Genomic DNA, 25,491 nt, shown 5'->3' with positions numbered 1-25,491 from the left:
TCTCTTTGTTGTTTCACTGAATGGTAGAATATTTGTTGTTTGACAACATTATTACAAGATATGAATAAATGAATATATGTGTTAAAGCAGGAATGAGATACAGAAAGCAGACTAAGGAAGGAAAAGGAAGGTCTCCTATTAAAACTAACAGAGGTACTGATAAGACGACTTGTAGATTTCTGGAGACATCATTCACCTACCTTCATTGGCCTCTTTAGTGCTTCTTGGATGTCCACACGTTTTCTCATAATAGTCTGATCAAGTTTACGTTCAAATGCCAAAAGGTCCATGTACGCCTGAGACTCTGGAACCAATTCTCTGATCTAGAGATTAAATAACAAAGATGAGTGAACTTAATGCAACAGAACCTTTCCCACCCATTGCCCCCAATTCTGATGGACAATAATGAACACCTGATCCAACATATTCAGCTCGAGTAGGGTCTCTCCTCTACACAGGTGCAATTTTGTTCCTCTTGTGTACATTGTTCCTAACATACATCACCCATTTTCTAACCTGCCACATCTAGATTTTTATATTTTCTCGTTGTGCCTTAATTTTCAGGCCATATTTTCCCTATTCTTTATGTACATTGTTGCACCAACCCATAGGTGAAGCCATGTATCATTTCTTTAACCTCATAGCTGATTCAAACGTTCCGGGCCAGTGCGGAACGTTCGAAGAAACGGGCGGCGCTGCGACGGCCAACAGTCGTTCGCAGCACCAGCCAGGTAGTGCTCCCGTCGGCCGTTGGCCAACGCGAGCCGGGAACGGGTTAAATTGTCTCACTAGATTGTGAAATATTCTAAGATCTCCCTGGTCAAGACACAGAGAATCAATGGGGGAAGGATCACTTGTCCTGAGTAACCAGGGTTTTGTATTGGAATCGTTTCCTGTTCCGATAAAAAAAAACTTATTCACGTACCAAGGCTCGAATGGCGGTGTATCTTGATTCTCCGTCTTTTTGTTAGCAACGTGACAGCATCATCATAGGGTTTCGTTGTATGCTTCCTCCACCCAGAGGTTGACCACTGGTTAGTGCAGTAGTGATTAGTGATAGAAAAAGTGGGGTATTCAATAAAAAGGCTTCTGTGACCAGTTGAGGCAAATTTTAATTAATGCTGGAGATAAGCCTGGTTAAAAGAATTAGGCGTGCGTAGGGAGCTGGAGTTAGGGAGCTTCCGCACTTGCTATTGTCCATAAAAAGGTCGACATGTTTCAGCCACTAAATGCCCATATGTGGTCAGGTTGGCTTTCTTCAGGACCTGGTGTCTATAGTTTATATATATTTTTTTATAAATAATTCTTACTATCTGCCAAAGCGACTTAAGAAATATCAGGAGATTGTTTGATAAAGAGGAATATGCTAATTGCAGCTTTCTTCACGAAAGAATATGGTGTTTGAATATGTAGTCTTTCCTCTAATACATTTCATCTCCATGTACATCAACGGGGGAAATGACACGATCTCTGCTCCCGGGTCCTGAGAAGCAGAGACAGCACAAGTCGTGTAGGAACTGCAAGGAGGTAGAACGACCATCGCTAGAACTGCCGTTACAAAAACCGTAATGTATCGAGAAAAGCATAGTTGTAACACGCGATGTACATATATTGTCTCCTAGCAGGCACAGCCTTCTCAGAGTGCCCGAGGAGGTATTTTAACGGACACAATAAGGTATGCGCTTTATGGTTAAAGTTGGGTTTGCACGTTAGACTGTTCCATTAGACGCACTGAAAGAACGAAAGGGCTATGATAACTGCAGGTTCGCATTGGGAGTAACACTCATTTCGAGTAGACAACCTACCTGCAACTTAGCTGAATGACGCGTGTGTGGGTGATCGTTTGCAAATTCTTACAATACAGGGAACAACGCCATTGTAACCTATATTATAGGCGTCGCTCACACAGAGGTAACCGATAGAAACTACGCGCATGCATTTTGAGAGATGTGGCACTTTTTTAACACGCACAAGGCAATCCACATAGAATGCTCACAATATTAGACAATGTCACTATGAATTCCATGAGCACACAGTTATTAACCCAACATTCGCATATGACACATGAGTGTCACGAAGATACCAACAAACATGACGCATTCTCTACATGTACACACTCTCAATAGTGAGTGACTTTGAAACCCTCTCACACAAACGAACGAAAGCACTTTTACATGCTTATTGTGACCCATGAGAGAAAGTTTGCCTATGAGGAACGAGAGAATTTTGCCTTGTGTAACTAAGAATTGCCAGTTTGAGTTCCTTACCTTTTTTCTGTTTCTCAAGCACTACAGCATCCATGATATTGCGCACTGACGCTATCTATGTGTTTGTATTGTCTGCCCTTACCCCCTCCCCCGTTCTTTTTATACCAACAGGTACTTACCAGGCCTTACGAAATTCAGAAAAGTTTTCCAAGAATTAACCTACAATATAAGGTCATCTTTTCAAATTTTTTCATTACTTCACTATAGACACCAGGTCTTGAAGAAAGCCAACTTCACCCCTTATGGGCATTTAGTGGCTGAAACATGTCAACCTTTTTATGGACAATAGCAAGTGCGGAAGCTCCCTAACTCCAGCTTCCTACGCACGCCTAATTCTTTTTACCAGGCTTATCTCAAGCATTAATTAAAATTTGCCTCAACTGGTCACAGAAGCCTTTTTATTGAATACCCCACTTTTTCTATCACTAGTCACTACTGCACTAACCAGTGGTCAACCTCCGGGTGGAGGAAGCATACAACTAAACCCTATGATGATGCTGTAACGTTGCTAACAAAAAGGCGGAGAATCAAGATACACTGCCATTCGAGCCTTGGTACGTGAATGAGGGTTTTTTTATCGGAACAGGAAACGATTCCCAAAACCCTGGTTACTCAGGACAAGTGATCCTTCCCCCACTGATTATTTGATATTGAAACTAAGGAAGTTGAAAGGGTCACAAACTTTTCCTTCTCCCCCATTGTGATTTAAAACAAGACATAGAGACAACATGGTGAGGTTTAGTCCAGGGAACAAATTATACTCACCCGCTGAGGAAGGATCTTGTCTGCCATCTTCCTCCTTTTGGCACTATAGATTTTTTAAAGAAAAAGAAATCAGGTTATGATAAGAAAGCTATGAAGAACAAGGCCCTTTATAAATTCTCCTGAAACCTCAGACTAGATCACATCAGTGAGCCACCACACATACACACATACACACATCATCTGTCACATACTACAGTAGAGCAGGTGAGAAGTATCCTACCGTTTCCCCATTTGGAGATATCTTTTTTTAAGCAAGTTATTTTGTTCACATGCTGGTGATAAAGAGTCTATTTAATTTTCCAGTAGCGAGCATAAGTAACCAACGATTTTTATATTAGGGAAAGGATACAAGAATGTAAAAGATATCATCCAAGGAGTGCAGTTTTTTTTTACTGAAGTATCCTATTACCAAGTAAACTGTTCCGAAATCTTTGCATCTCTATAGTTGTAAAAGAATCTTACTGTGTGGCACAGGTTGAAGAACAATAGGCAATAGGCACACACCAGGCCCACTGTTGCAGTAGGGTGAGCTGCAGCTGCCTGATCAAAATGGGTGCTCTTCACCAGTTTTTAGGTTTCGCCTGGCGATCCGCTGCGCAGCAGCGTTCGCGCAGGCAAAAACTTTTAAACTTTTGGTTACTAGTATGGGGCTTTGTCCGGCCTCTCTGTTCCATTGGCTAGCTCCATAAATGGAGGCTAGCCATTGGAACAGAGAGGCGTCCGTCATTGTCCGAGGCGATTGGTGGGCGTTCCGTAGAATTTTTCTCTTTTTGCCCACGTCATGCAGCGGTGGGCGGGTTTTTTTTTTTTCTTCGCCATCCTTCGTCACACCAGCCGGACGGCTCTCCCTGTGAGGACGCAGACCCGACCCGCTCCCTATTCCGAGCCGACTCCCGGAGGTAAGTTTTTTAATTTTCCTACACGTACTTGTAAATGCTTGTTTTACTAGCGCACACTTAACCCCTCCCGCTCCACCCAGAGCGCCCTCTCTCCCGTCGCGCTTTTGGCATCTTAAAGTGAGACTTTGGGGCCAGAAAGTTTAGATTTATGATCCGGTCGGACAGAGCGTGAAAGCAGTATCATTATCAGTTTAGAATGAAAGAATGAAAACATACTTTTAACAAAAAGAGGGCCTTTTCAATTCAACTCTGTTGTTAGGACAACCTAACCTATCCTTTAAATGATTAGTTCCAGCTCAAGGAATTTGCATTCAGTGGTAGAACCGAGCCTCGTTTTATATATAGGTAAGGGCTTCTTTCTAAGCACAGGCATATGTTTCGTCCCTCTATTTATTCTACTCTTTTCAGCAGGCGCTTGTATTAAATAAACAGAACGGCCTCCTTAGAAAGCTGTAATTATAAACTATAAACGAGTTGCAGGCTAAACAAAACTAGATGACTAAAAGGCAGAGTTTAGCCTCATCCAGCGACAGGAGTAAACCGTGACTGTTTCTTATTTCACTCGGGTGGAGAATGAACGGTGTATAAAATGTAACTTTAAGCAAGACTGCGTGGTTGGCACATCTGGTAGTAAATGTCGGGGCTGAGGTTATTGGTTTAAAATGGCTCCAAAAGCAGAGGGGGGTCGAGTGGCGATGAGGTGACAAGGGAACGCAGGGGGGTTGGGGGTGTGCGGAGCCCCCCGCGCGGACCGAAGGCAGAAGCTCTGGGAACATCAAGTGAAGACAGAATCAAAGCAGAAGTGCAGGCAGTCGATGTAATAGCAGCTAATTGGCGCGCTAATAGCCTCGCAGGCGGTAATGGCCCCGGGCCCCTCTGAGTGCTTCCCTGGCGGGCTGCCGCTAGGATATTACAAGGGAAATCTAATGATATTTTAGTTATTAAATGCGTGTAATTAATTTATGCACCACTGAAAATAAAGTCGGTCTGATGGCTGTGTGTGCATGCTTCCAGGGCCTGCCCTGGGCCACAGTCTGCCCCGGGCCTGGCCAGGAGCTCGCTTCTCCCAGCACAGGCAGACGCTGCCTGTTGAAAGCACAGGGGCACGGGGGGCTGGGGAGCAGGAAAGGGCGGCCTCAGAAACGGAACAGGCAAGAACACCAAGAACAGAGCAGGCAGGGGCCAAAGAACAAGGCAAACAGATACCTTCAGAGAACAGCAAGCAGGGTTCCAGGAGCAGAGCAGGCAAGAACACGAAGAGAAGAGCAGGCAGGGTCCCACGAACATGACAACCAGGCGCCTTCAGAGAAGAACAGGCAGAGCTCCAGGAGAGGATCAAGAAGGGACCCGGGATCAGAGTAGTCAGGGCCCAGGACCAAAACAGGCAAGAACACGAAGAGTAGAACAGGCAGGGTCCCACGAACAGGGCTCACAGGCATCTTTAGAGAAGAGCGGGCAGAGCTCCAAGAGCAGATCAAGAATGGGGCCACAGGACCACAACAGAGTAGTCAGAGGCCACCACCAGAGCAGGCAAGAACACGAAGAGAAGAGCAGGCAGGGTCCCACAAACAGGACAAACAAAAAAGTTGGACTGCTATACACTGGAATTACCCAGCCAATATTGTTGAAGTCGTGTTTGGTCACCCCGTTGGCCCTTAGGGCACCAGGTAATTGACTTGGGGGCCCAAGTGCTGGCGACTTGCCTTCGCATTAATCTTCACAAGGCACACTGGCCTGCTCCCTCAAAGGAGAGGAGCCAATGGGTAGCAAGTCAGCTAACACCTGTGGCCGGGGTCCCACGGTCCTCCTGTCGTCCATCGTGACATTGCCCCTCGGATCTTTTCAATTTGTTCTGTTTTTGGTGCGCTCCCTCCACCTTTTTTTCCCACTGTGCTGTAGCTGAAACAGTATTATTAAATGATTTCAAAATTGGTACGCTCCCCCCCCCCCCCACCCCCGCCTTTGTCGATCATGATCTTTCACAAACTATTTTGGGTTAGCACTGGAGGATAATTGATGGTAAAATATTTTTCAAGCAAGAATTATTTCGTAAGCACTTCTATCCTCCGAGCGCTTTTCATTCCCTCAGGACCTCTTCCTATTCTTCTCTATTCTCCGCTCTTTCCTTTTCCTCGGGTCTTCTAGCTTCTTTCCTCCCTCAGGGATTCTCTACTTTTCTCTTCTCTTTCCTCGTTGTTTGTTTTCCTCTGCTCATGCCTTCACCGGTCTTTCCTTCCCTTCAGCCCCTATCCCTATTTTCTTCAATTATGGCTCCTTTTCGTTATGTCTCGTCTGTGTTGCTCTTTTTGCACCCCTCCCAGCTTTTCCCTCGGGGGTGAGTAGACGCCCCGGATTTCTCCGAACAGTCCCGGCTTTCAGAGAACGTGTCTGTAAAGTCTGAAGATAATGCTATGTGAAGGCTGTCTTGTAAATGTGTGCTTATATACACACACACTGTATTGTGTGTAGATAGATAGATAGATAGATAGATAGATAGATAGATAGATAGATAGATAGATAGATAGATAGATATGCGAAATCGGGACAGACCAAACATAAAAGTAACACTAAAGGCGGTTAGTCCTACTTTTATGTCTGGCCTGTCCCAGTTTTTGCTTCTCAAAATCTGGCCACCATACTTAGCTGTGTTCCACGTTTATACCACTATGTTCACCCTCATTCTTTCTCTATTCACGTCTCCTCTTTTTATGCTTCCCTGACCCTTTCTTCCTTCCCTCGCTTCAATCTTCATCCTGCCATTTCCTCTCTTCCATTACTTCCCAGGAAACTTTGCGCCTGTCTACCTTTCAGAGGACATTTATGAGTGCCTGTGAGCCATAAAGCACATTTGTTGTGCTTCATGCAAAACGGTCAACCACCAACCAGCCCTTTGATAAAGCTCTTGTTGAGCGTAGGTGCTTGTATTGCCCACATTTGGATAATTACTTTACATATATATATATATATATATATATATATATATATATATATATGGCTCTGGGTGTGTGTGTGTGTGTGTGGCTCTGTGTGTGTGTGTGTGTGTGTGTGTGTGTGTGTGTGTGTGTGTGTGTGTGTGTGCTCTGGGTGTGTGTGTGTGTGTGTGGCTCTGGGTGTGTGTGTGTGGTAGTAATTGCTGTCTGCTGAGCTCGTCCATAGCGTACAATAGGTCTCACATTTGCGAGAGATTAAGCTAATGGCAATGTAAATGACAATGCCATTTATTTATCTGTTTTCAAAACCAACACATAAATACAAATGTTGTCATTTACAATGCCAATAGCTCTAACTTTTCCAAAGGCGAAACCATTGCATTGTAAATGCTTGTTTTTATTGTGTCCACCACCACAAGAGTACCACCTCTCTTGTAATGCTCCAGCTCTCTTGAAATACCTTGTTCTACTGGAAAAAATTCTGTGCTATATAGACAATGTCAGAACCCCTGTCAGATGGCCAAGGGGCATGCAGGGGCTACTGGGCCCAACCGTGGTGGTTGAGGTCTTTAACTACTGATTTCCCAGGTCCTGGCCTATGATGGATCCAGAGCAACTGGGCCCGGTACCCCTTCTTCACTTCACTCAGTGGTAACTGTTAAACGCTCCCTCTGGGGTGGTGGAGGGGGAGGGAGGGAGAAGTTGTAGATACAAGTAGGTGAACACGCCTCAATTCAAAGTGCACACAGTACGAACAATAAATCAATGTTCAGTCCAACACTTACTTTAATAAGAAAATGAAGTATTTTATTTCTAACTCTACACAAAGTAATAACATTCATGAGCAATAACAATCCCCTTGAGGTCGGGGCTCTAGTAGTTGTCATGCAAATCACTGTCCCATCCTCTTCCTTATAGCGTGGTCAGGGTTATTTCCCATTTCACTGGTGGCCGCATCCAGGGAATAGATGCGGCTAAAAGGTCATGGCAGGTGCAGACACTCAACCTCAAGCCACGCTGCCAGTTTGCTCCCGCGAACAGAGCTGCTCCTGCTCCATAAAGACGAGGGGGCTTGACAAGGGGGGCGGTGTTCCTCCGTCTCTGAAATAGAGCCCAGCGAGGGTGCAACGAATCAAGCGGCGTCCTTTGCGGTCCTTGGGGGTACAGCCGGGTGGAGGCCTTGGTGTGAGGACTGGATTCACGGGTCAAAGCCGCTAACTACCGTCTGGGGGACAAACCAAACCTCTGCAAATGTGAGCACCGACAGCCCTTTCTAGTATACGGGGTTGGCACGATACTCTCCACTGAGGCTCCGACTTCTCCGCTACATTCACCCTCACTACAGCAGCCATTTCTGGCATAAGGGTTTGCCATTTAAGGCAGTAACAAGTTTGTATGCTCCTGGCAACAAATAGTTAAGTGGTGACCCCCTCTTGCATATGGGATCACCACAACAAGGGTGGAGCGGGCCTGGCACTTCCCGCATGGCGCTCACAACAAAGTTCAGGTCACGGCAGCCCTCTCCTGGCATACGGGGGGGGGTCATCGTATTGCCTCTGCACGTTTGCAATGACCCGATTTGTGCACAGCCATTCCCTTGCACTTTGCTGATGACGCCCTCCAGGTAGGGCTCCCCATTGGACCTCGCTCCCTCCAATGCTCTCCTCTGACAGGGTACACATGTGTTGGCAAGCTGGCAGGCACTGGTGCGCCAGGCACCAGGGTAGGTGATCTTTGTTTGCCCTGGGTGATGCCCCCTCACGCAGCAGGGAGACTAGCAGGTCATTGCCCCCAGTCTGGTCACAAGCAGAAGTATTGTAGAGCTTCCCCTTCACACACAGCCCATCTTTCTGCTTGCAGGTGACACATTTCTGGGTTCTCGCAATCCCCTTCTTATAGTCCATTTACGGTAAACCAGGTGTGATTTAGGGTCTTAGTCTTTGCAGTTTTATGCTGGGAGTCTGGGTCTTATGAAGAATACATTTCTCCTTAACTTCCTTTCTCTTGAAAGTGTGTCTGTCACAGCAGGCAAGACTCCAAAACTGATTGTCCCACAGTACTTTTCATGGGAGTGACTAGAGTTCACACTTGGATGTCAGGCACAGTGATATGTGTATCAACAGGTTAATCCAGGGCTCCCAGCCCTATTCTTTAAGATTCCCTTATGCGCCTGATCTCCCTCTGAGAGGTGCCCATGCCCCTTCCTTGTGATTAATCAATTAATTAAAAAGCAACCCTTTAGAAGTGTAAAGGGAGAGTCTCTTCTTCCCTTCTTCCAGAGTGTGTTCTACCCAGCTCGCGGGATTGCAGCAATACACAAATCTGTTTAGGGTGGGGTTGGGGAAGTGGAGGAGGGAGGATTCCTCTACTTCTCATGTCTTCAACAGGCAGGCTTGGGGTCCCCAAAATGGAACCCAGTGTCCTCCATGTAATGTAACAATTGCAGGGACACTTTCACTCAGTGTACCTTTACTGCACACATACTCTCCAGTTCTCTTACCTCCATGTATTGTGCCACCACAGATGCACATATATTCAGCACACATATTCAGTCTGTGAGCACTATTGGTAGCCTTTCTGTATTGTACCAGGTTGTGTTATTTGCAAACACACACACTGCAAGCACACACACACTCCCCATCAACATCCTGGGTAACACTTCACTTTTATTCATTGTACTTCTCTCAAAGAAATAAACGCTGAGTACTAACTTCAAGTGTGCACACACTGCACACCACTACATCTCTCATCCAATGTATTTCCTGTAGGTATAGATACCCAGTACATGGACTAACTACACATATACTACACAGTACCGGTCTAATCCTGTACTGTTTGTACTCTTTCCTAGGCACACATACGTCCAGCAGTGTCACATATGTGCTGCACTCCACATCCACCTAAGGTAGGCTAAGGGTGAGTTAAGAACACAGCAGTGGAACTTTAAAAAGGTGAATGAGCCTGTAGGGCTCACTCCGAGTGACACATGTTAGCAAGCATTGGCAAAGCCAAACAGGTGTTGCCTATGGGCGAGCTCTTAGTTTTGTCAGTCCGATGGGCGTGGTGAATGGGAAGGAAGGTAAATTAGTGGAGAGCTGGGCGGTGCAAAATAAAATAGATATGAAGCGTGGAGCGTTGGCGGCCCCCTGGTACTTTTTTGTCTGTTTTGAGAGGGGAGACGAAATGGATGGGCGGGTGGGGGTTAGGAGACACAGGGCCTTGGTGGGTGGGCGTTAGTTGAAACAGGTACTGGGTGGGTGGTGACTAGAAGAAAGAGGTACAGGGCCTATGAGGCGGGAGAAACTGGATAGAGGTGGATGAAAGGAGAAAAAACAGGGACTTCCACTATTATCTGAGCTTTGGACATTTCACAAGACAGCGCAGTTATGAACTGTGAACTGCTGAAAGCTGACCAGTACCCAGGCTGCAAGAAAGTGCCTGTTTTAGAAAACATTGGGCCACAGGACATCCGTGGATTACGTTTTTTTTTCCAAATCAAAATACTTTATTCCTAAGAAATAAATGTTCTTCGAAATATTACACACATTTACCAATTCACAAAAGCAGACAAATTTAAGTAACCTAAAAACAATACATGGCTGCAACATTCACCAAACATACTTACAAGTTGTACAATTATACAGATTATACAAATACAAGCATAAGAGAATTACATTTTCTCCATACCAAGGCTAAATGCCGATCCTTCTCTGGTAACGTTCCCAGGATGTGCAACTCACTCCCTATTGACCTCAGATGCAACCCCTCCTTCTCTTGCTTCAAAAAGGACCTGAAACTCCTGCTCCTCAACCAATACTTTCCCGACCAAGTCAACCAACCTAGGCATCAATAACCTAAAGGACTCCCCTCTCACTTTGACCTTCAAGGATGGTGGTTATCTGACAGTTTCAACCACCTGCGTTTTTCTCCCCTGCACTGTATACATAAGTATTATGTATTTGCTTATATCTTTATGCATCCTCATGTCCTGCGATGGAATTCCTTTTCTTTTCTTTTCCTTTGTGTATGTAAAGCGCTCTGATACCCAAGGGTCTAGCTAGCGCTATATAAAACTTTATAAATAAAATAAAATAAATAAATAAAATAAATAAGGTCCACAACCCAAGGTCTCATATATTTTAAAATATTCAAGAAAGAATAATAAGAGTTTAAACAATTCATGTTACCCCAGTAGGCCTTAATAAAGTGCAATGTGCATAGCATCTTAACACAAGCTCAGCGATTTCTCTTAATCATTCTTCTATTAGGGACACATTTTTCATCTTCTAAACATATTTCTATAAGGATATCCTCTCATGACCCTTAACATCTCCGTACAAAGAGTAACACACCCATGCCAGCCTAGATCTTAAGCTCTAAGAAGTAGGTAATATAACCTGAGTATTTATGATTTTACACAAAAATAGGCCTATGGCAACAGCTACATCTTGGAATCTGAGGCCACAGATCAGATCTAGACCCATTTCCCTTGTTTGAATGCCATATATATTTTTTAAAAAGCTGGAGACCCCTTTTCCTTTCCTCACTGAAGTGTCCACAATCCATCAATAAGTGGCTCACTGAATATTTGCTACCACGCTTGCAGCGACTCTGACCATTATTCTTAGCAACTTCAATTTTTACTTGCTTGATGCTCCACCCAGTTTCAGTTCCCACCCTCAAAACCAAGACTTAATTACGTAGGCGATTGGACAGAATATTATATAGGTAAGGGAACAGATCCATGATCTCCTGTGAGTTTAAGAAAGGAATAGCTGAAATCTTAATATTAAGATAGTGCAAATCGTCTCTCCAACTAGGTTCTAGGGCACTTTGCCTAAGAGTACTCTTTATCTGGCTGATTCAAACTACTTCTCCTCCTTCAGTGTACATCTCTGGGACCTCCAATCGCTTCAACATCAACCCCACAGGGTTCCTTTTACCAGAGTAAATTGACATTAGCTCTGGTAAGATTTGCACCGACAATTTGTCGCCAAAGAATCCAACTTCAAGAGAGAAATAGAAGCGCAGGGCTTTGGCATACGCCAGCGCACTCAAGGCTACAGTTCTCAGCTTCCTCCTTACAGATTGAATTATAGCTGTTTGAGGGAGATCAAGGAGCAATTTTAGAGAATTACCTTCTAGACCTTCCCATGAGATCCGCCTATCCCAAGCCAGCACCTCCACTCCGTAAAGGGCCTGCAGGAATAGCTTACCCTGTATAACTTTACTTAATGGCTCAAAAGATTAGCTACCAAACTTACGGTCAAACCTTTTCACCCCATTCACCACTGTCTATAGAACAAGTCTCCAGGCAGCCATTTGTTTGTACCACCTCAGGTCATATGAAAAGGTTAAACCCAGATAAGTATACTCTTTAACCTGATATAATTGTGCATTGCCTACGACATAGACAGAATTCCTTGTCCTCCTAGCAAAAACACTGTTTTTGTCTTGTTGAGATTTATTTTAATTTGTTTTCAAGACAATAAGCATTTAAGGCATTTAGCTTCCATTGCAACCCTATAGGCGTGAGATCCATCACTACCAGGTCGTCTGCGGACACAAGATCACTATTGTGCTTACCTCCACCCTTTGGAGAGTAACAATGCGTATCGCATAACATCTGAGGGCGGTCTGCAATGAACACACTAAACAGCAGGGGTGCCAAAACGCACCCTGCCTCAAACTGTTCTCAACCAGAATTTTCCTAGCCCATCAAGGTCAATCTAGACCCAGTTACTACCATGGAGCTTCATCACGAGGCCCAAGAGGGCTCCCGGTATCTTTCACTGCAGAAGTTTACGCCAAAGTGTGTTTCTGTCCATCCTGTCGAAAGCCGCACTGAAGCAGCAGCAAAGGCCACCTACTGCCTCTATTGTCTTCCTTGCAACTCCTCACAGCATGAAACAATGGTCCTGCGTAGATTCTTTTGGCCTAAAACCTCCTTGAGCCACTGGGATCAATCTGGTGTCAAAAGCCCAGGTTGCTAGATGTTTTAACAATGTTTGGGCATAGAGTTTGGATGGGATAGCTAAAAGAGAAATACGGCGATAACTGGCTGGCTGACGCATTTTGCCTTTTTTAGGAATGGACTTCACTATAGATCCTTTACATGATTCTGGGAAGGAACCAGTCAATGTTACCCATTGAAACAACCTGCTCAATATGAACCACCACTTCTTTGGGTCTTTAAAAAAAAATCAAAGATGGAAGGCCATTTAGACCACCTGCCATTGAGGCTTTCATATTGCCAATTATTTCCGACAGGATTACTGCCATCTGCGAATTGCCAATAACTTTGTTATGCCATTCAGAGCTGACCTGCACCACTAACATTCTCAGAGTTTCCACCCCCATATAAAGTGGAGATAAAACCAAACCAATCTTCCTCACTTATTTGGGTCTCTAGAGAAGCTGATGACAAGAGGGTTACAGAGTTAAGTAGTCACCAAAACCGTATACTATCCCTGTCAACCACTGTAGCAAACATTTCCTTCCAGTTTAACCGACAGAACTCTCTCTGTTTATGAGCACATAAATTCCAACAAGCAGCTTTCGAGGCCATTATTACTGCTCTTAGACTGGTATCACTTGGATTTAATTTCAAGCAGTGGCGACTCCGGTTTGCCACCTTTCTACCCTCCTGACATTTATTGTTGAACCAGGAATTCCCCTTGCCTCTTAAACTACTAGTCATATGTGGACCCACTTTTGCTAGCTAAAACTTGGACTAGTAGTTGCTTTGTTAGCCTACGATAAGAATCTAGTGCATCTTGGCCCGCTTCTAAATAAAAAGGTTCAAATTAGACTAAAGTAAGAGCTTGCAATATATCTTCCGTAATCTGAACTCAAATTCTCTTGTTGTAAATAACCTCCAAGGGAGTGGTGGTATTTGGACGTGGTGAAAAAGCCTCTTTAAACTCCAAGCAAAGGACAAAATGATCACTGGGCCCCATATCTAGGTCTCTAAGATTTTCGACCTGATGAAACTGGTGAACTGGAACCCTCACATAATCAGTAGGCAATGTACTATTATTACTGTATTTAAATGTTTTCCCAGCTGGAATATCATCACAAAACAAAATGATAGTGAGTGAAACCCAATTTACCCTTGGAGGTTTGGGCAATAATATGAAAAGTAAGAGACCTACAAGGGATTTTGTTAAACCATCAACTTTGCTAAATCAAAACTTAGTCAAGAATGATACTCCTATTGGAACTAACATCTAATGTCATTAGACAACTAAACATCAATAAATTCAGTTAATTGAAAAGAAACACGGGAGAGCTTTGGTAATTTGTAAGATAATGTCAATCTTATTTTGGCATTTGAGATACAAAAATGGAGTACACAGTAATAAATGGATACAAACTTTTTCAGCAAAAAACAGTATGTATAGAAGCCAAAATCAAATTGTGCTAACAAAACATAACTGAACAACTATTCCAAATAAATATCAAGTCACAAATCTCAGAAAAGAAAAAATGTGAGACTTTAAGAAAAAGAATTTCTTTTGGAAATAGATGAAAGGGTCGACGTTTCGGTCTGTTCTGCTTGCGTCTTTCAGACCATCTTTAGGACAGATTGTTTGTAGCTGACAAAAAACTCAATCTCATGACAGTGGGACGCTGTCAAGGAACACTATCAGTTGTCACTGCAGCAATGGCTGTCTGTATTTGGAGAATGGATCTCTTAAGGTTGAATGCTTCAGTCAGGATATTTCTGAATGCAGCTTTAAAATTGTGCTTAATGTGCACAGTCTTTAGTGGACGAGCGGCGTCTCGCAGTGAATTCTATGGAAAGCCATTAAGCACAATTTTAAAGCTGCATTCAGAAATATCCTGACTGAAGCATTCAACCTTAAAAGATACATTGTCCAAATATAGACAGCCATTGCTTCTGGAGTGGAGTGGTGTGGCTCAGTGGTTAGAAGCGGCAGACCCGGGAGCAGAGGACGGCCCGGGACCAGGGTTCAATTCCCGAAGCGGCAGGGTCTTGGACCAGGGTCAACGGACTCGATAATTCTTGCCTCAGTGCCTACTCTAACTAGGGATCACACTCGGCAACTCTGGGCATTAGCTTGCCTCATCTCCACAACGGCCCCCCACATACGCCGGGGATGCCTGGTTTCAACTTGGAGATACCCAGTAGGGACCATCTCACAGGGAAAGCCAGGATGGGTTCCCCAGCGGTCTACAGCGCAGAGATGCTCCTTCGGGAGTCGATTCTAGTGCTTTAGAAACCCACAATCAATCATATGGAACTCAGTGTGGAATTTTGTATGTGCTAGGTAACCAATAAGCCAGTTGGATGTAAGCTGACTTAGTGGAAGGCTGTGTAACTGTTGGTGGATGAAGTAAAGAGACTTATTCTGAATTGGGTGGGGTGTACACTTATTTAACATTGGCGATTACCTGAGTGTGCATCCACCTAGCGTGTAAGTTCGGGATTTTTATAGTTCCCTTGTTTTTATGGAGAAATGAGGTTGAGGGTACGTTTACAGCTAACTACGTTTGGAACAGCGGTGAGTTTTCTTTACTCGCTTTCTCTGCGTGTTTTTATACGGAGAGATTACTGCGGTGTTAACATACTGTTTGAGCTCAGGGTTGGATTGGGATTAAAAATCGGCCCGGGCACGCATAAAAAAAAAAAATCGGCCCCCATTTGCATAATGCCTTCCCTCAAATCACTGCTTCAGCGTAATTTTACATAAAAGGGGGGGTTAAAAGAAAATATGCACGCATCAGTTTACACTAGTGAAACACACCTGAAAACAAGTGAGGCCACTTCTGCTCAGGCCCCTACAATAATGGGAGGCCCAGCGAGAGAAAAGGGGTGACACCTCTATCTGTTGCTGCTATACAGGAGGTAATGAGTGCCCATCTCCCTCCAGAAAGGCTACTTAGATACCCACTGGGCTGCTGGAGTTATAGTCGAACAACAGAGACACCGCCCAAATCGGCCCCCAGGCTGCTCAAAAGCAGCCCTCAGGTGGAACTCGGATCCGGGCCCCTCGGGCATTGCCCGAATGCCCCCGTTACCAATCCGACGCTGTGTTTGAGCCTGTTAAATGCGAATTTTGGCTGGTCTTGAATAATGCGACAGCACGAGTGCTTGTGTGTGCTAGAGAATCCATCAGCGACGTGCTGCCTGTGGTGGAGATTCCACACGTAAAGCTCTGTGTGACGTCTTTACAACAGATTCTGATCGCGGGTATGTGTGACGTCCAACCGACATTGTTTCCACTCTAATGAAGCATTCTGGGAATGCAAGCAGCGTCTCGAATAACAGTGTGTGGCTGGTGCGTGTCCCATGCTTGGCTGTTGGTGAGGAGGAAGTGGACACACAGCGTTTTTATCGTTGAGAGGCTGGAGCCGTGCTCCACTAATTGTAGAGAATGCAATTAACATATAGTATCCCAACTGGTGTAACTTGGAGACAATTAGTAAAGATATGTATAAAACATTATCAAAAGGAGATAAGGAGCCTCTTCTGGTATTTCACTTATGTGCGCGTGGCATCATATTTATTGTAGGAGTAAAAGGGAAAGAAACACAAATGAACAGAAATAATTTTGCAGTTATTACAGCACTGCAAAGGACAATGTAACACAATCAAGGAAAACCCAAATTGTACTTGGTGCTCAGTGCGAGTGAGTGAGCGGCACGGTAGCAACACAAGTGACAATAATCAGCGACTGCGGCGCAGGTGACTGGTGATTAATATATACAGTAAGTAATAGACACACAAAATGGTTCCTCATTTGTTTGAAATTGACTTTGACAAGGTAATGCAGGTATTCTTTTAGGAACCATATAGTCTGAGGCGCCTATGTTCGCGCTAGACGGTCGACGGTGTTTCGATCCTTTTAAGTCAGGATCATCATCAGGACTAGGGTAAGGTGCAGTGCGTAGGCAGCGTGAGTCTAGAGCCTGGTCCGTGGGTTCATGAGAATCCGATGATGGGAAGCCGACACTGGTAGAATCTAGTCGGCAGAGAAGGCGATCGGACAGTAGATCCAGAGATGGACCTGTGTAGTCGATCCAGGATGGGATTGGCAATCGGGAAGTGAATCTCCGAACGGCGAGGTCTCTGCAGGGGAATGAATCCCCCTACTCATGAACCCACGGACCAGGCGCTAGACTCGCGCTGCCTACGCCTTCCCTGACTTATCATTTGTGATTCTATTGCATTTTGAGGCATGATTACTTAATCAATTGCTAAGATATATATTTTCCATTGTGTTTAACCCATTATTATTTCTGATGTATTTGGGTCTTAGTGACTCCCATACCCTCACCATTCCACCACAACCCCCCCCTCTATCCCATTTTTAGGGGCATTATATGTGATTTACTATGTACCAATTTTTTATGAATTAATTCTTATGATACACGTTGTGATTAAAAACAATGTTGTTATAAATGTCTTTGTATTCACGTATGTGATTTTATTGTTGTGTGAATTGTTCGTTCAGCTGGGACCACTTTGTTTGTATCAACTTTACGTCAAAGCTGGCATTCCTAAACACCTTCAAGGTATAAATATACCTTCCTTGCTATAGCCAAGCACGGTGTGGTTCGGTGCAGTTTGACTACCTACTTGCACGATGCAGCTCGCTACAGCAAGTGACGAAGGAAGCCAACTCTCCAGCTGATGCACTGATTAGAAGCTGTCATCCTTCTGCCAAGAATCCAGCTCCAGTGTTTCCGATTCCCCTTGTGGGGTGTTGGGAAATCGAGTCCGAGACAGAGATACCAACCTCCTGCATTCTAAGGTATGGAGCTGATTAGAACCTAGAGAAACCTTTGGCAATTCTTGGCAAAACTAAACTTAGCTAAAAAGACAGCACCTACTTCTTCCCTCGTACTAGACCTAGGTTAGGTACATTGGGGTAGGCATATTTTAGAAGCACCAGTTGAGTATTTTAGCCTGTGTTATTTATGTATGTATTTTTATATGAAATTGCAACCAGACAATGCTATTACAGAGGGGCTCTACATCCATCGCCTACCAGCTACTGAGGGGGGCTTATCCTGCACACCGCACGGGACTTCATTGTCCAGGGGCCCGTGCGTGATCCCACCTGTGCGGAGGCACGCCCAACAGCCCACCGGTGCTTCAAAACCTCTTGCCGGACCTGCTGGCGCGGGTCCCGCTTCGTCTGGAAAGTATTACCCGCACCTGAGCCTCCGCTGCCCCCGGAGGCGCTCTACATCTTGGGTATCTTCATCCAGCGCACCGGCGCTTCTAAACCGCTCGCCGGACCCGCTGGTGCTGGTCCCGCTTCGTCTGAAAAGTATCATCTGCACCTGAGTTGCCGCGGTCTCCGGAGGGGCTCTACATCCATCGCCTGCAAGCTACTGAGGAGGGCTTATCCTGCACACCGCACGGGACTCCATTGTCCAGGAGCCCATGCGTGATCCCACCTGTGCGGAGGCACGCCCAATAGCCTACCGGTGACTTACTTCAGTTTCCGGTTGCCGCAGCGCGGGACGCGCCAGACGAAGCCCGAACAAAGGGCGGGCCGTCTGTGGCCGTCCGGGGAATGAGGAGGCAGGGCTGGGCCATCCCCCTGTAAAGGTCAGCTAAAGGTACTGTACCCTACATTGTTCACCTCTGCATGCTGATTGAAATCCTGTAAAAAATGGGAAAATGTAAATCCACAGAAGATCCCACTGAAGCAGCTGGCGTGGTGCCCAAGGGAGGGAAGCAAGCCAAGAAACAAAAGTGCAAACTGCCCAAAAAACGTCTGCCACATGCAGGAGGAAACTGCGTGATGGATAGGATTGACGACCTGGTTCAAGACTGTACTGACTTGTTACAAACTGTCCCCAAAGAAGGAGAGAGGCTCCTCGAGGGTGGGAGTCTCGGGGGGGCTTTGTAAGGGAGGTCTCAGAAGAGGGGGGTAACAGTCATTCCTGGAATGTTTTTAAACAAATCTACTGCTGGGGCAAAAACGGGCGCAGTTTTAACAATGGGGGACGATTCCTATCTAGATCAAACCCAGCCCATAACAGCTCCACCACAGACCCCGAAGATTCTAACGCCTTGACTTGTAGTAATAGATTTTCTATTTTAGCTCATGACTCTGAGGCGTCTCGGCCAGTTGAAATAGACGATAGCTCTTTGATATCTGTTGTAAAACATCTATGTGGTATGGTGGAAAACATGCAATCTAAGATTGACCATTTGACTACTGTAATTAATAACATGAGGGTAGTCTTTGACCACGGTTTATGTGGCCCCACGATAACTAAATCATTGGGGTTAAATCTTCCAGGTGCAACGGGCAGCATCAGAAATGTCTGTTCTTTATTGACCCCTCGGGAAGACCCCCAGATCCTAGACCCTCGTATAGCGAGGTGCTTAGGGCCGGGAGGGGAGTAACCCAAGCTAGACCCAAACCCCAAAGTCGGGACATAGTCCCTGCAATCCCGCTAAGTCACGCCCCAGAAAATTTAGGAAGCAAGTGTACTCTCAGAGAAAGACAGGTAGAGCAGAAAGTTGCCGGTAGTCACCAGGGAAACGGACCGGCCTTAATGAGCTCTCATGTTTCAACACACAACACCTATTTAAACAAGTCCCCAACAGTGTACCTGATTAACATACCAAAGCTGCCTATTGGTAGGGACCATGAAACATCTGAAGCATTGACCAATAAAGCTATACATTGGATCAGGTATGTAAGAGGATGCAGGTCAGTCATTAGGGAGGACATTTTCCGTGCAGTAAGGCTTTCTTCCCCATGTGATGCATATGATTGTATTAAACTCATCTTTAAAAACCCTATTATAGCAGGAGAGTTACTAAATATAGAATTTAGATCTTGCTCTCCTGACTATTCTAGCATACAGATGAGATCAACTCCTCCCCCAAATTGGCTAAGTGACAGTAGAAACCACAACGGGGTTCCCCTTTGGTAAATTCCAGTTTGGATTGCAACGATTGACTACGGTTACAAGTTTCTTTAGAAGTACCTAGCGAGCAGACTAACAATGATACCATCGGGCAGGATACAATTAGTGTTTTGGACGATGCCCTTAAAATTCCTCCCATGACGACTCATACATCATCCCTGTCTATTATTCCATCCACTACCGCGGAGGAAGCTCATACTGAGGATATTGTACCTATCAATGGTAAACCGGGTTCGGTTCTTTCATGGAACTTAGCAGGTTTAAAATCTAAAGTGGAATCACCCGAGTGGGCATCCTTTATAAGCCAGTATGAAATATGCTTATTCCAGGAAACCTGGCTATTGGAACCACTTGATTTTCCCGGTTACTTGAATTACAGCATCATAGCAGAGAAGGGTGGGAGAGGCCGCCCATCTGGCGGTTTGGCAATATGGGTTAGACAGGATCTTGCCATAAAAATTCAAGTCATAACCACAAATCATAGTGACCTGCAGGCTCTTAAACTTGAGTTTCTTAATAAAGAGCCTATTTATATTTTCAATGTCTATGCCCGCAGTACTGGAGGGAAGAAATCTTTAGTCATGGCAATACTGGAGGATATGTTAGAATCCCTACCTGCTCATTCTAATCTAATTGTCGGGGGAGATTTTAACGTAACTTTTGAACCCCTTTTAAATGACAACTGGAATGTATTGGACGACCAAGATGGGGAGTGGGGGGTACCCAAACTTGATCTTGAACCAATTAAAAGATGGACTGAAGTATCGATTCAAATCAACTCACTCTGTCTTAACAAAGGATTAAGATCAACCAATGGTAGAACGGTTGGTGACAAGGCCAGGAAAAATACCTTTAAGAATGGCCACCGAACGAGTAGAATTTACTATATTCTGGTCAGTTTGGGCTTATGGAGATTCCTTTATGACATGTCAATTATCGAGAGGATAGAGAGCGATCACAATCCAGACCTATCCGGAGAGGAGATGGGTCTCACCACTCTTATTGATACTGTTGTAACAAACGACATGCGTCATGCCCGTTGTTCCAAGGTTTTAACAAACCAACTGAGCGCAGACTCTATATCCAGCAAGCTAGCTCAAGCAATTTGCGATTTAGAGGTCTTACTTAAAAAGGATACATTGCCCGCAATGATTAAGGAGGCAACCAGGATCCACGAGGCCTTTTTTGGTGACTTAAAAAGTTACTTTGTTAGGCCCTGCAGGTCGAATGTCCCCCGTGCACCACAACCACCAAGATGGTACTCAGGGGAATGTAGACAGGCCCGTTTGGATCTGGGTAGAGCGATTAAAATCGGGTCCAGTCAGAATATTCGACTGGCCAGGGCTGCGTACAAAAATGCCGTCTCAAAAGCTAAACGCAATTGGGACGAGCAAAGGTGGAATGATTTAAAGGAGGCGGGATCCCACAAAGACATACAAAGGTTTTGGAATGTCTATAAGTGGGGTGTGGATGGCAACCCGGAGAAGCCGCAGAATTGGGTCCCACGGGATAAATGGGTATCATACTTTGAGCCGCAATACGCGAAGGGTGACGCCACAAATTTGTTGCCGGAGGTCCCTTTCTTGCCCTTCACGGAAGACCCTTTTACATTGAAAGACGTGGAATGTGCCCTAGACCTGGTGGTCCCTCGTAGAGCGCCAGGTATTGATGGCATTCTTGCGGATCTATTCTTGCAGGACAGAGATTCTTGGGGCTCTTACATACTCCTCTTGTCAAACATGATCGCTAAGGGTGCTCCTATACCGAAATCATGGTAAGGGCCGAAATAATAACCGTCTTCAAAAAGGGGGATGCATCTTTGCCCGGAAACTACCGCCCGATCAGCCCGATTGACACCTTTTCAGAAAATTTTTGGCAGGCTGATCTTGGATAAAATACTGGTATGGGAACGGAACTTTAACATCTTGTCCAACCTACAGGCAGGTTTTAGAATATCCATTAGTACAGTCGACCAGGTATTGCATTTTACTATGCTGTACTGGAAGACTGTGATATTGGGTTGCGGCAGCCTATACGCCGCTTTCATAGACTTGAGAGCGGCATTCGACCTGGTTCCCCGCTCAACTCTGTGGAATGTTCTCAAAGACATGGGTTTACCCGGGCCCCTTCTTTCACTGGTAATAAAACTCCATGAACAAAACTACGCCCAGATAAGATGGGGAAGCCCCGGCAACGCCACTACACAGTTCCCTGTCGAATCTGGAGTGCGGCAGGGCTGTGTTCTGGCCCCAACTTTATTCTCCCTTTATATCAATGATGTGGCTAGAATATTAATTAATTCTAACGTTGATGCCCCTATCCTTGCAGGAGCTAAAGTTCCTATTTTAATGTTCGCAGACGATTGTCTCTTAGTAGCAAAAACCCCAAGTGGGCTGCAGAAGGCGCTGGTGCTTTTTGATTAATTGTGCACCACTCGGGGTCTAGAATTTAACGTACTTAAATCTAAGTTCATGACTTTTAATGCTCCCAAAGCTTTTAGAGGTACTGTCACTATGAATGAGCGCCCTTTGGAGAAGGTCCAGGCCTTTAGTTACCTAGGTGTGTGTATCCAGAACGATTTACGCTGGAAGCAGCAGATTGAGCTGGCTACCTTGAAACATCGACAGCTCACAGGTGCCCTGTGTCTGGAACACTCGAGGTCCCTTACCAAACCAATAGCCCCTGTATTAGCGGTCTACAGGGGTAAAGTGGTTAGTTCCGCTCTATATGGAGTGGAAATGTGGGGGCACGAGAAGCTTAGGGGGATGTCGGTGTCTGAAAATTCATTTCTAAGGAACCTAATCAAACTACCTCAGAGCACCCCTTTGACTCCCCTCTTTTATCACCTAGGGCTATCTCTAATAGCCCTTATTGCATCCCTACGCCCAGTTTTATATTGGAGGCGGATCTGGACTACGCCAGAACTGGCCACCTACACTCGGGGATTGCTGGATATAATTACTAGTGGCAATTCCCATAAAATCAAGTGGCTGGTGCACATTCGGGGCGTTCTGTGTGAACTTGGCTTAAGTGAACTATGGGAGGACCCGACGAGTGCAAGATTTCCCCCCAAGAAGGTACTTAAGGACCTTTATTGGAGGTCTGTGTCCCACAAACTTTTCAGGAAAACAGATCCCTGTTCCTTGACCGGTATGTTTTTGGACATTAAAGAGGGCCCAAATTTGGAAGCTTTTTGGGACACTATTATGAAACCCCTGGACCGTAAACTTTACTTCCAATTGAGAGTTGGGAGTTTGACTGTAAGGGCTTTTACCAGCAGATGGTTTCCAGGGGAGAAGCCTTTTTGCCCAGGCTGTTCGGCGCTCTCTGAATCTATAGGACACCTATTGTTTGAATGTCCAGCATACGTGGCTCCCCGCCGATTTTGGCTACGTCCAATGTGCAGGCTGTTGGGCACCAACAGTGGACTGGTTGCAATAATTTGTACCTGCACTAATATGACTGTGTATGTAGCCTCGGCAACATTTTTGGGGTGGGCATAGTCCATTAGAACTAACCTGTTAACCAACTAATTTAACATTATGGATGCAAAATTTTGGACTCATATTTTGTGCAATATGTACCTTTTAAGAGTACTTATGTTGTTTTTATTAGCTCTATTTTACCCAAATTCTCAGAATATTTATTATTTTAAATTCACATATATGTACTGTATGTTTTTATGACAATCGTCGATTAAAGCTTGCTTGACTGGGTATTATTTCATATTACTGTTTACGCTGTACGCATTATACTTCGCATTCTGCCTAACGATTGTAGCAGTTCACCTCTCTTGCATGAGAAAGAAGACTGTTCAATAAACCCTTTTATTGAAAACGCCCATCTCACTTGAAACGAGGTCCGGTTCAGGGTTGCAATCTCGCCGCAACTCGAAGCGATCGCAGCAGTCCGGAGCAAGAGCGGAGCAGGAGGGAAGCGCAGCGGAGGCGCCGCCAAAAAGTCGCGGTCAAGACCCTGAGCCTGAGCGTCCGCGCCCATGTCCCCCCCCCCCTCCCGCTCCCGAAGATCTCGCAAGGGGAGCAGCGGGGGTCTCCCCAACACTTGTGCTGACCGGGTGATCGGAGCGTCAGCGCCAGCAGAGGTGAACGAAGGTGCGCAGCACCACTGCAGGCTCTCTGTCTATCTCCGCCCCGTCTCTGCTCCTTTGTCCCTCGTACGGCGGCGGTGGGAGCTAAGGAGTGCTGGACTAAAGCTGGACTAAAGCGCGAGAGAGCGCAAAAGAGGCCTTAGAACTTTGCTCTTCCTTGGCCCCTCTCACTGACCCCCCAGCCTTTATAGAGTGTAGACTATAGACTTACAGACCTATACAGCTTCTTTACAGCCTGCAGCCCGCTCACATTAACGCATTTCCAGACTCCTGTCCAATCAGTCCGTGGAAGGCAGCCAGTCCGTGTTTTGCAGCCGTCCTAGTGGAGCAGAGGAGCAGAGGAGCAGTAGAGCAGGTTGCGTGCTGGTGTGAGCGCTGGGAGTGCGGAGCGCTGTGAAAACAACCCCGCCGTAGCCTGTAGCACTGAGAAGAGAGGCTCGACACACCCTCTATGTCCACTGCCCGCAGCTGCAGCCTGTGGTGTACTTTAACTTGCAGGGGGTTTGCAGCGCGGCCGACCCGCAATATCCGCACTACCTTCGTATCAAGGCACCAGCAGCTACCGGGGATAACCACTGCCTGCGCCCTCCGGAGTCTGCTGGAGCCTGTTGGACCTGTCTCGAGCTGCCTGGGGAAAAAGCAAGTGGTAAGAGCTCCCTAAATTATATATCACATTAAATATCACCTTATCATCTGCGGGTGCCTTCTAGCTCTCTAGCCCCCTAGCACCAACCGCGTACCCCCTGCAGGGAGTATTTGTGGGGGTACCTGCGGGGGGTATTCTGCATCTTTGCATATCTGCACAAAAGTACGAGTGACTGTTGGGGGCACCACCTAGCACCGAGCGCCCCTCTGTGTCTCATCGGCAGCAGCAGTGGATGAGCCAGGGACTGGGATTGAGAACGGGAAAGAGGTGAAACGGGCAGGGGTGCAAGGTGAGCTGCAACCCCCACGAGCCGTGGAACCACCACCACTGAGATCTACTGTAACTACTGAGGCCCATCGAGTCCACCGAGACACCAGGGACACCAGCTCCGATACAGCTCTGACCCACGGTGAAGGAAGCAGGGGCTGTGAACCCTCCTCTGCACCACGGCGTGAGGGGGAGGTTAGCGGCCTCGCCTATCTCCCCCCCCCCACCGTCACTTCGCTTCACTGACGTTCCACTTCACAGGGGAGACCAGCATCCTCTGGACCCCCCGACCCCTCACTCTCTTGGTAAGGGTGTGCGGTTACCCTTGACAGTCCGTAGGGTACCGCAGGTGTTTTAGCTAATCTCAACATGAGGTCTGGTAAAAAAAGGGTCTACCTGGAAAAGAAGCCGAAGGCCAAACCAAAACCCCAGTCAAAGGCAAACGGGGAGCCCACATCAAGCACCGGCGAGACAGGAAAAACCATAGAAGTTAGTGGGAGCTGGGCAGTGACCCAAGGAGAACCTGGAGTGACAAACGATCGAAACTCTCCAGTTGTGATCCCTCGTCCCAACTTGCAACAACCAAAAATTACTTCAAAATTTAATTTCATGAAAGACCCTTTTTCCACTATCTTTTCGTCTAGCGGAAAATTTGTGGGCCTTCAGGATTCACTTCTTCCTCTTT

At 45.9% G+C, this 25,491-nt stretch overlaps 1 protein-coding gene across 4 annotated transcripts in view; it reads right to left on the bottom strand.

Annotated features, from left to right (window-relative positions):
• Positions 1 to 25,491, bottom strand: part of SMARCD3 (SWI/SNF related BAF chromatin remodeling complex subunit D3) — a 1,739,068-nt gene that overhangs the window by 1,197,655 nt on the left and 515,922 nt on the right. For all 4 annotated transcript variants that reach the window (XR_013601619.1, XM_078662891.1, XM_078662892.1 and 1 more), the window contains 2 exons: positions 3,033 to 3,075; positions 201 to 323 (listed from right to left, as the gene is read on the bottom strand). Coding sequence is in view for 3 of the 4 variants with exons in the window: in XM_078662891.1 (XP_078519017.1) it covers positions 201 to 323; positions 3,033 to 3,075 (166 nt within the window). In the remaining variant the exon portion in view is untranslated. The remainder of the gene's footprint in view (positions 1 to 200; positions 324 to 3,032; positions 3,076 to 25,491) is intronic.

Source organism: Lissotriton helveticus, chromosome 10 (genome assembly GCF_964261635.1).
Source record: "Lissotriton helveticus chromosome 10, aLisHel1.1, whole genome shotgun sequence".
NCBI lineage: Eukaryota > Metazoa > Chordata > Amphibia > Caudata > Salamandridae > Lissotriton > Lissotriton helveticus.
This window is presented reverse-complemented; position numbering and strand designations above follow the sequence as displayed.